Consider the following 11,393-nt stretch of genomic DNA (forward strand, 5'->3'; position numbering starts at 1 on the left):
GTTTCGATAGTTAATTTGATAGAACACATGTGAACGACGATATGATGGTTAAACGAAGATTTTGATTAACGTGGTGAATAAATCGGATACAAACAAATCTTTTAAAATACACAAAGGTAGTTATGTAAAGCGTTTAACGGTAACATAGCTTTAACTATGGTTATAAACTGGTTAACAGTTATTAATCCCTAGGATAATTGCGTATTAATACAACTAATGTCTTAGGGTTACATAATGCAAATAGCATAATTAAATTTAATTAAATAGGATAATTGTATCATTCCCTAAACTTTAGTTGCCTTGTTAAAAACAAATGGCCTCCCTTTTCCAAATCTTTGAGCACCCACCCTGTCATTGCCAATGTAAAGATCAAAGCTAGTGCTGGCTTTATCTTGTTTATAAGTTTCGTTCTAGCTTTTAGTTTCTTTTGGTCTAAGCGTGCTTTTGTCTTCATCATCCCCATCATCACTTAAGTGCCTAGCTCTAACCGCGTTCTCTGAGCGTTGAGGTTCCAAACTAAAACATCCAAATACTGAATGTATATATATCCTAAGCATAATCACATCTTCAACCAGTATTCCCAAGTTGGTTGCTATTACACCCCACATGTTAAATTCACTTATATGATATGTCTATAGCCACCTTCTTTTTTTTTTCTTAACAAACTCATATAAATCAAATAAATCAATAACCTTGTCATTCTCAAAACATGATGGGAACAAATTTGATCAGCTCAAGTAACAGTGTGCAAACCGTTATGTCATAACAGAAAATTTAGGTTTGAGAATGGACCGATGTTAATGAATAGAGGTTGGATCCTACAATATGCTAAGAAAGTAACATATTCCATCAAATGATTCAATGTAAGTGAATCCTCCCTGCGTAAATCTCTTTGCATCTTCATCAATTTGCAAAGTACCCATCCAAATACTCCTCCTTTCTCTATTCATATCATTCATCTTCAATTCTCTCCATACTTTGTGTACATCATCATCCGTCCGTATTGAACTCCTGCTTTCAAACATATTCGACAAGTAACACACCGATCCCTCAAGATGATATTAAATACGTGGAGTCGTAATTGATCCAGACCTAATATATTCTTGTCAAGATCAGGCGTGTAAAACACACTAGGAATCAGAAAAGATTTGTCAAATATGCTCATTTCTATTGGTAATCAATCATAGAAGCCACAAACAGACAAACTAATTGATTATTGTAAACAGAAATTATGAACAAGAGATTGTATATGGAATGGAAATAATTATTGTTTACACTGATGATTCGATTACAATTGTATAGCCAGCCATATATATACATATGAGGCGTCGCTTTGTAAATCGACACACCGATTCACATCGCTTTTATCTAAACGATGTTTACAAACGACAGCTATTGTACCCCTAACTGCCTAACGGGCCTAATTACAAAATTATATATATTCCCCTGTTAATAATTAATATTTATATAATAAGGGAAAAGATCCAATACAATAATGCCTTAACGCACAATACGTACGGGAATCCATTTTTTCACGAATCGATCCATGAAATCACATCCAAACATCTCGGAATCGTCAATACATATCCAATCAATCATTGGTTTACCCAAAAAAAAAACAGTTTTGAATGGTTAATCGATCAATTTTTCACTTTTTTTTCACAAAGACCGTTTTTGTGCGTTTAAATTTTTGTGAGCGTTTTCTGAGCGTTTTAGGTTTTTTCCTTTGTTTTTTGCCTTTGAGCATCTCGCATACCGTACGTTAAGGCATTAGCGTACTGCACCCTACATAATAATACACATATCATTATATCTTTAGTATCTGTATGTGATTAATACTTCATTGTCCCCCTTAATCACAAACAATCTTAGGTCTTCATCTTCTTTACATGCCCATCTTTATTTTCTTGAAACTGGGTGGTGCAGACGAGGTTCCCGATTTGGTCTTCATTTATCATGTTCACTACAAGCCTTCAAGATATGTAGGTCCAGGCATTGTTCGCTGTTGCTTCTACATATCTTCCATGTAACATTGCCATCATTAATAGATCATATAAATATATTTCTGTACCATCGCTCAGGTACGATGGAATGGGCTTCTCGAAATAGTATTTAAGGTACACTTTGTGGTACCATTCCATGAGTTCCTAGAACATATTTATGAACTCATTAACTTGTAAATGATATTTATAAGCCTGCAAAGTGTTTAACAGATTCATACAGTCACTTATTAACGATATTTCTGGAAGAGTTGAGTAATCTTCTTCCATTCTTGAGTCTTGTTGGGCCTGCAAATCAATCGCGTCAAAGTAATTTGCCAAATACTCGCCCCTCTTCACTTTCAAACGCCTCTGACCCATTTGAATCTTCCCCATCAATATTCAGATTAATTGTGACATAAATCTCCTTTAAATATGACTTTAAATCCTTGTTTAGTTAATTGTTTTAGGATTAATATATTATTATTATTATTATTATCAACGCTAGGCACGTAATACACACTCTTCTAAGGTGTATTTATTCCATCAGAACAGATTTTCATGTCTTCTGTTACTTTTATAACATTATGACATATTTTTTCACATTATTATGGCAAAGTACCCAACCACCAGACTAACTAATGGTTGGGTATTGTTATTGAGAAATACATAACTTATTCTATATCTGGAATCTGGATTTGTAAAGCAAAAATGAGACTGATCAGTTGCTACGGAGCTAAACTGTTTAGCACTCATGTAATATTTCATTAATGACTTTGTATGCAATTTTATGTTATCGAAATGACTAAACTATATTGACATCTTTTTGTGATTCTTATAATGTCGCAGGTCAGTATTTTTACTTGTAAGATAAACGGCTTGTATTTTGGTCTTACACTAATTTTGTAATGTACGTGTTCATGACATTATGACATTAAACCACACGTCCACCAAACATGTATAAAACTAGTTGGATAAGTTTAAAAAAAAAAACAAAACATTTTTAGTTTTTTGATAAATTGTACGTATTTATATACTTTTTTGTAAATGGTACTAAATATGTAGAAATTTCATATTTAGGCTATTTTGATCGTATTATAGTTACCATAGTAATACAATGTAAACATGGAGATAAATTTAATACCAATCAAAATATATCCGATGATATAAATGCATAATTATAAAGGAAACAAGCATTTAAATAGTAAAATCATTAAACTGGTACGTAGTAATCGTAAACGACTCACAACATTCAAACCTACATTTTCTAGATAGGAGCTTAGTTCCCATGAACAATGTTGAAGATATCATCAGCAATGTTTTTCGCATCATTTGAGATACCAAATAATCCGGCACTCGCAAATCCAACACAATAAAGACCATGTTCCCCTTTCCAATGATTAGGGCTTTTATGTTTTGGCATTCCATTCTCGTTGAAGAGCCCTCCATCATCCTAGATCAAACCGAAAATGCTAAGATTAAAAAACAAAAGGTTAAGTAAACAAATTAAGTGTTATAACTTTAGTTACCTTAAGCCATTTTCGCACAGTGCTTTTAAAACCCGTAGCAAAGACAATGGCATCAAATTGTGTCTCTTGACCATTTGTGAATTTGATTTGATCACCTTTTATTTCTTCAATAGCCGTCATTACCTAGAGACGAAAAAAAATAACAGCATGATCGCTAGTTAATGTTTTAATGTTATTAGATATATATGAAAACATGATAGTGGGGTTTACCTCAATGTCTCCTGTTTTGATTTTTGAAATTGTCCCAACATCGATAATAGGTGATCGTCCGGTTTCATTTTTGATCATGAATGGTCCTTTGAATGGCCTTTGTATTCCATATACACCAAGATCTCCATACAACAACTTACTCAACATTAGGACCATCTTGTCCACGAAAGAGCAAGGAATATATTTTAGTATATACATTCCGAGTTGCACTAGCTCCTTGGTAAGCACATGTATCTGTCACAACAACAAAAAGAATAGCATACAATATTATATTTATCAAAAATATGCTTTTATTATATAAAACGGCGACAACTTTATATTTAAAAATCACGCGGGAGAGCGTTTAGCGCGCATACCGGGCTACGAACAACTATTGATGTTTGAGCACCCCAATTGCACAAGTCATATGCAATTTCCATACCCGAATTTCCAGCACCAACTACAAGCACATCTTTGTGTCCAAATCCTTTTCCATTATCATACTCGCTCGAATGGATGAACAATCCTTTGAAGCTATCTAAACCATTAACATTAGGAATAATACCTTCGCTATTTTCACCGGTTGCCGCCACAAGAAACTCACACACGTACTCCTCGACCAAACCCGAAATCCAATTTTTGGCGGTAACCACCCATTTTTGTGCAATCCTATTATACCATGCATTCTCAACGCTGCGTTGGTACAACGGAGCTACATTAAACTGATACACATAGTTTTGCAAGTATTGAACAAACATGTCTTTTGGTACAAATGTGGGTGCGGACAAAGGGAATGGCATATGAGGGAGTTCACAGAAGCTTTTAGCCAAGTGAAGCTTTAAGCGATCATAAGCCTTTTTTTGCCATAAAGATGCATAGCAATCTTCCCTTTCAAGAACAATGTTTGGGATAGAAAGAAGATTGAGACATGCTGATGTTGCAATGCCGGCAGGTCCTGCTCCGACTATCACAACAACTGTTTCTTGTTTCATTTTCTTTCAAGCTCTTTCTAATGAATAATGTATGTTTATTGATGCAATATGTAATGCACAATGCACATACCCTTTTTATAGGAATTACAAAAAGGAGGCAAAAGAGACTATTTCCCACCTTTATTGGAACCGTTACTGAAAAACTTATTTTTTAAAAGTTTGAAATGTCATCCGCGCTAAAATTTCCGAGTTATTATTCATTGAAGTATTCCTGCTTTTTTGTAAAAAAAAAAACTTTTAGAACTTACGTTACAAACTTAATTTACTTGACTAGAATCTACACGTTCATATTGGCTTAATGTGTGAACACATGAATATGGTAATTAATATCTTTACAAATAAGTAAAAGATGAGATTTCGTGTATTATCATATGCGGTTGTAGAGCACCGGAGTCGTCGTGTCAAGTTCAAACATGAGACAGAGTCGAAACAAATACATTTAAACACTCTAATTTACGATAGTCGTTAGTATCACATTCAAATATCATGCAAAAATCATGTATGCGATATGTAAAATGTATTCAATTGAATTAAACCTTCCGCACACGTGGTTAAACTAAGTTTAAAATTGAAAGCAAATAACAACCATAAAGTGAAGCAATTCAAACATGTTGGAATACATGTGAACGGTTTCGATAGTTAATTTGATAGAACACATGTGAACGAAGATATGATTGTTAAACGAAGATTTTGATTAACGTGGTGAATAAAACGGATACAAACAAATCTTTTAAAATACACAAAGGTAGTTATGTAAAGCGTTTAACGGTAACATAGCTTTAACTATGGTTATAAACTGGTTAACAGTTATTAATCCCTAGGATAATTGCGTATTAATACAACTAATGTCTTAGGGTTACATAATGCAAATAGCATAATTAAATTTAATTAAATAGGATAATTGTATCATTCCCTAAACTTTAGTTGCCTTGTTAAAAACAAATGGCCTCCCTTTTCCAAATCTTTGAGCACCCACCCTGTCATTGCCAATGTAAAGATCAAAGCTAGTGCTGGCTTTATCTTGTTTATAAGTTTCGTTCTAGCTTTTAGTTTCTTTTGGTCTAAGCGTGCTTTTGTCTTCATCATCCCCATCATCACTTAAGTGCGTAGCTCTAACCGCGTTCTCTGAGCGTTGAGGTTCCAAACTAAAACATCCAAATACTGAATGTATATATATCCTAAGCATAATCACATCTTCAACCAGTATTCCCAAGTTGGTTGCTATTACACCCCACATGTTAAATTCACTTATATGATATGTCTATAGCCACCTTCTTTTTTTTTCTTAACAAACTCATATAAATCAAATAAATCAATAACCTTGTCATTCTCAAAACATGATGGGAACAAATTTGATCAGCTCAACAGTGTGCAAACCGTTATGTCATAACAGAAAATTTAGGTTTGAGAATGGACCGATGTTAATGAATAGAGGTTGGATCCTACAATATGCTAAGAAAGTAACATATTCCATCAAATGATTCAATGTAAGTGAATCCTCCCTGCGTAAATCTCTTTGCATCTTCATCAATTTGCAAAGTACCCATCCAAATACTCCTCCTTTCTCTGTTCATATCATTCAGCTTCAATTCTCTCCATACTTTGTGTACATCATCATCCGTCCGTATTGAACTCCTGCTTTCAAACATATTCGACAAGTAACACACCGATCCCTCAAGATGATATTAAATACGTGGAGTCGTAATTGATCCAGACCTAATATATTCTTGTCAAGATCAGGCGTGTAAAACACACTAGGAATCAGAAAAGATTTGTCAAATATGCTCATTTCTATTGGTATCAATCATAGAAGCCACAAACAGACAAACTAATTGATGATTGTAAACAGAAATTATGAACAAGAGATTGTATATGGAATGGAAATAATTATTGTTTACACTGATGATTCGATTACAATTGTATAGCCAGCCATATATATACATATGAGGCGTCGCTTTGTAAATCGACACACCGATTCACATCGCTTTTATCTAAACGATGTTTACAAACGACAGCTATTGTACCCCTAACTGCCTAACGGGCCTAATTACAAAATTATATATATTCCCCTGTTAATAATTAATATTTATATAATAAGGGAAAAGATCCAATACAATAATGCCTTAACGTACAATACGTACGGGAATCCATTTTTTCACGAATCGATCCATGAAATCACATCCAAACATCTCGGAATCGTCAATACATATCCAATCAATCATTGGTTTACCCAAAAAAAAACAGTTTTGAATGGTTAATCGATCAATTTTTCACTTTTTTTTCACAAAGACCGTTTTTGTGCGTTTAAATTTTTGTGAGCGTTTTCTGAGCGTTTTAGGTTTTTTCCTTTGTTTTTTGCCTTTGAGCATCTCGCATACCGTACGTTAAGGCATTAGCGTACTGCACCCTACATAATAATACACATATCATTATATCTTTAGTATCTGTATGTGATTAATACTTCATTGTCCCCCTTAATCACAAACAATCTTAGGTCTTCATCTTATTTACATGCCCATCTTTTTTTTCTTGAAACCGGGTGGTGCAGACGAGGTTCCCGATTTGGTCTTCATTTATCATGTTCACTAAAAGCCTTCAAGATATGTAGGTCCAGGCATTGTTCGCTGTTGCTTCTACATATCTTCCATGTAACATTGCCATCATTAATAGATCATATAAATATATTTCTGTACCATCGCTCAGGTACGATGGAATGGGCTTCTCGAAATAGTATTTAAGGTACACTTTGTGGTACCATTCCACGAGTTCCTAGAACATATTTTTGAACTCATTAACTTGTAAATGAGATTTATAAGCCTGCAAAGTGTTTAACATATTCATACAGTCACTTATTAACGATATTTCTGGAAGAGTTGAGTAATCTTCTTCCATTCTTGAGTCTTGTTGGGCCTGCAAATCAATCGCGTCAAAGTAATTTGCCAAATACTCGCCCCTCTTCACTTTCAAACGCCTCTGACCCATTTGAATCTTCCCCATCAATATTCAGATTAATTGTGACATAAATCTCCTTTAAATATGACTTTAAATCCTTGTTTAGTTAATTGTTTTAGGATTAATATATTATTATTATTATTATCAACGCTAGGCACGTAATACACACTCTTCTAAGGTGTATTTATTCCATCAGAACAGATTTTCATGTCTTCTGTTACTTTTATAACATTATGACATATTTTTTCACATTATTATGGCAAAGTACCCAACCACCAGACTAACTAATGGTTGGGTATTGTTATTGAGAAATACATAACTTATTCTATATCTGGAATCTGGATTTGTAAAGCAAAAATGAGACTGATCAGTTGCTACGGAGCTAAACTGTTTAGCACTCATGTAATATTTCATTAATGACTTTGTATGCAATTTTATGTTATCGAAATGACTAAACTATATTGACATCTTTTTGTGATTCTTATAATGTCGCAGGTCAGTATTTTTACTTGTAAGATAAACGGCTTGTATTTTGGTCTTACACTAATTTTGTAATGTACGTGTTCATGACATTATGACATTAAACCACACGTCCACCAAACATGTATAAAACTAGTTGGATAAGTTTAAAAAAAACAAAACATTTTTAGTTTTTTGATAAATTGTACGTATTTATATACTTTTTTGTAAATGGTACTAAATATGTAGAAATTTCATATTTAGGCTATTTTGATCGTATTATAGTTACCATAGTAATACAATGTAAACATGGAGATAAATTTAATACCAATCAAAATATATCCGATGATATAAATGCATAATTATAAAGGAAACAAGCATTTAAATAGTAAAATCATTAAACTGGTACGTAGTAATCGTAAACGACTACACGACAACATTCAAACCTACATTTTCTAGATAGGAGCTTAGTTCCCATGAACAATGTTGAAGATATCATCAGCAATGTTTTTCGCATCATTTGAGATACCAAATAATCCGGCACTCGCAAATCCAACACAATAAAGACCATGTTCCCCTTTCCAATGATTAGGGCTTTTATGTTTTGGCATTCCATTCTCGTTGAAGAGCCCTCCATCATCCTAGATCAAACCGAAAATGCTAAGATTAAAAAACAAAAGGTTAAGTAAACAAATTAAGTGTTATAACTTTAGTTACCTTAAGCCATTTTCGCACAGTGCTTTTAAAACCCGTAGCAAAGAGAATGGCTTCAAATTGTCTCTCTTGACCATTTGTGAATTTGATTTGATCACCTTTTATTTCTTCAATAGCCGTCATTACCTAGAGACGAAAAAAAATAACAGCATGATCGCTAGTTAATGTTTTAATGTTATTAGATATATATGAAAACATGATAGAGGGGTTTACCTCAATGTCTCCTGTTTTGATTTTTGAAATTGTCCCAACATCGATAATAGGTGATCGTCCGGTTTCATTTTTGATCATGAATGGTCCTTTGAATGGCCTTTGTATTCCATATACACCAAGATCTCCATACAACAACTTACTCAACATTAGGACCATCTTGTCCACGAAAGAGCAAGGAATATATTTTAGTATATACATTCCGAGTTGCACTAGCTCCTTGGTAAGCACATGTATCTGTCACAACAACAAAAAGAATAGCATACAATATTATATTTATCAAAAATATGCTTTTATTATATAAAACGGCGACAACTTTATATTTAAAAATCACGCGGGAGAGCGTTTAGCGCGCATACCGGGCTACGAACAACTATTGATGTTTGAGCACCGCAATTGCACAAGTCATATGCAATTTCCATGCCCGAATTTCCAGCACCAACTACAAGCACATCTTTGTGTCCAAATCTTTTTCCATTATCATACTCGCTCGAATGGATGAACAATCCTTTGAAGCTATCTAAACCATTAACATTAGGAATAATACCTTCGCTATTTTCACCGGTTGCCGCCACAAGAAACTCACACACGTACTCCTCGACCAAACCCGAAATCCAATTTTTGGCGGTAACCACCCATTTTTGTGCAATCCTATTATACCATGCATTCTCAACGCTGCGTTGGTACAACGGAGCTACATTAAACTGATACACATAGTTTTGCAAGTATTGAACAAACATGTCTTTTGGTACAAATGTGGGTGCGGACAAAGGGAATGGCATATGAGGGAGTTCACAGAAGCTTTTAGCCAAGTGAAGCTTTAAGCGATCATAAGCCTTTTTTTGCCATAAAGATGCATAGCAATCTTCCCTTTCAAGAACAATGTTTGGGATAGAAAGAAGATTGAGACATGCTGATGTTGCAATGCCGGCAGGTCCTGCTCCGACTATCACAACAACTGTTTCTTGTTTCATTTTCTTTCAAGCTCTTTCTAATGAATAATGTATGTTTATTGATGCAATATGTAATGCACAATGCACATACCCTTTTTATAGGAATTACAAAAAGGAGGCAAAAGAGACTATTTCCCACCTTTATTGGAACCGTTACTGAAAAACTTATTTTTTAAAAGTTTGAAATGTCATCCGCGCTAAAATTTCTGAGTTATTATTCATTGAAGTATTCCTGCTTTTTTGTAAAAAAAAAAAACTTTTAGAACTTACGTTACAAACTTAATTTACTTGACTAGAATCTACACGTTCATATTGGCTTAATGTGTGAACACATGAATATGGTAATTAATATCTTTACAAATAAGTAAAAGATGAGATTTCGTGTATTATCATATGCGGTTGTAGAGCACCGGAGTCGTCGTGTCAAGTTCAAACATGAGACAGAGTCGAAACAAATACATTTAAACACTCTAATTTACGATAGTCGTTAGTATCATATTCAAATATCATGCAAAAATCATGTATGCGATATGTAAAATGTATTCAATTGAATTAAACCTTCCGCACACGTGGTTAAACTAAGTTTAAAATTGAAAGCAAATAACAACCATAAAGTGAAGCGATTCAAACATGTTGGAATACATGTGAACGGTTTCGATAGTTAATTTGATAGAACACATGTGAACGACGATATGATGGTTAAACGAAGATTTTGATTAACGTGGTGAATAAATCGGATACAAACAAATCTTTTAAAATACACAAAGGTAGTTATGTAAAGCGTTTAACGGTAACATAGCTTTAACTATGGTTATAAACTGGTTAACAGTTATTAATCCCTAGGATAATTGCGTATTAATACAACTAATGTCTTAGGGTTACATAATGCAAATAGCATAATTAAATTTAATTAAATAGGATAATTGTATCATTCCCTAAACTTTAGTTGCCTTGTTAAAAACAAATGGCCTCCCTTTTCCAAATCTTTGAGCACCCACCCTGTCATTGCCAATGTAAAGATCAAAGCTAGTGCTGGCTTTACCTTGTTTATAAGTTTCGTTCTAGCTTTTAGTTTCTTTTGGTCTAAGCGTGCTTTTGTCTTCATCATCCCCATCATCACTTAAGTGCCTAGCTCTAACCGCGTTCTCTGAGCGTTGAGGTTCCAAACTAAAACATCCAAATACTGAATGTATATATATCCTAAGCATAATCACATCTTCAACCAGTATTCCCAAGTTGGTTGCTATTACACCCCACATGTTAAATTCACTTATATGATATGTCTATAGCCACCTTCTTTTTTTTTCTTAACAAACTCATATAAATCAAATAAATCAATAACCTTGTCATTCTCAAAACATGATGGGAACAAATTTGATCAGCTCAAGTAACAGTGTGCAAACCGTTATGTCATAA

General features: G+C 33.8%; 2 protein-coding genes across 2 annotated transcripts; both read right to left on the reverse strand.

Annotated features, from left to right (window-relative positions):
* Nucleotides 1-3,258: 3,258 nt before the first annotated feature.
* LOC143608770 (putative indole-3-pyruvate monooxygenase YUCCA10) lies at nucleotides 3,259-4,689 on the reverse strand. Its single transcript, XM_077083719.1, has 4 exons — nucleotides 4,075-4,689; nucleotides 3,719-3,952; nucleotides 3,509-3,631; nucleotides 3,259-3,432 (listed from the first exon to the last, which is right to left on the reverse strand). Exons 1-4 carry the CDS (start codon nucleotides 4,687-4,689, stop codon nucleotides 3,259-3,261), a joined length of 1,146 nt encoding a protein of 381 aa, XP_076939834.1.
* Nucleotides 4,690-8,567: 3,878 nt separating this feature from the next.
* Nucleotides 8,568-9,998, reverse strand: LOC143608771 (putative indole-3-pyruvate monooxygenase YUCCA11). Its single transcript, XM_077083720.1, has 4 exons — nucleotides 9,384-9,998; nucleotides 9,028-9,261; nucleotides 8,818-8,940; nucleotides 8,568-8,741 (listed from the first exon to the last, which is right to left on the reverse strand). Exons 1-4 carry the CDS (start codon nucleotides 9,996-9,998, stop codon nucleotides 8,568-8,570), a joined length of 1,146 nt encoding a protein of 381 aa, XP_076939835.1.
* Between the last annotated feature and the right edge of the window lie 1,395 nt (nucleotides 9,999-11,393).

Source organism: Bidens hawaiensis, unplaced genomic scaffold (genome assembly GCF_021521415.1).
Source record: "Bidens hawaiensis isolate Kalapana, Puna unplaced genomic scaffold, B.hawaiensis_p1.1 tig00419429_1, whole genome shotgun sequence".
Lineage (NCBI taxonomy): Eukaryota > Viridiplantae > Streptophyta > Magnoliopsida > Asterales > Asteraceae > Bidens > Bidens hawaiensis.

Excerpts from the sequence above, each read along its gene's own strand:
- LOC143608770 (XM_077083719.1), bottom strand. The coding sequence starts at position 4,689 with ATGAAACAAGAAACAGTTGTTGTGATAGTCGGAGCAGGACCTGCCGGC. Across the intron at positions 3,632-3,718 it reads TCAAAACAGGAGACATTGAG|GTAATGACGGCTATTGAAGA; the intron begins GTAAACCCCACT and ends TTTCGTCTCTAG. Across the intron at positions 3,433-3,508 it reads CTGTGCGAAAATGGCTTAAG|GATGATGGAGGGCTCTTCAA; the intron begins GTAACTAAAGTT and ends GGTTTGATCTAG.
- LOC143608771 (XM_077083720.1), bottom strand. The coding sequence starts at position 9,998 with ATGAAACAAGAAACAGTTGTTGTGATAGTCGGAGCAGGACCTGCCGGC. Across the intron at positions 9,262-9,383 it reads CAATAGTTGTTCGTAGCCCG|ATACATGTGCTTACCAAGGA; the intron begins GTATGCGCGCTA and ends TTGTTGTGACAG. Across the intron at positions 8,941-9,027 it reads TCAAAACAGGAGACATTGAG|GTAATGACGGCTATTGAAGA; the intron begins GTAAACCCCTCT and ends TTTCGTCTCTAG.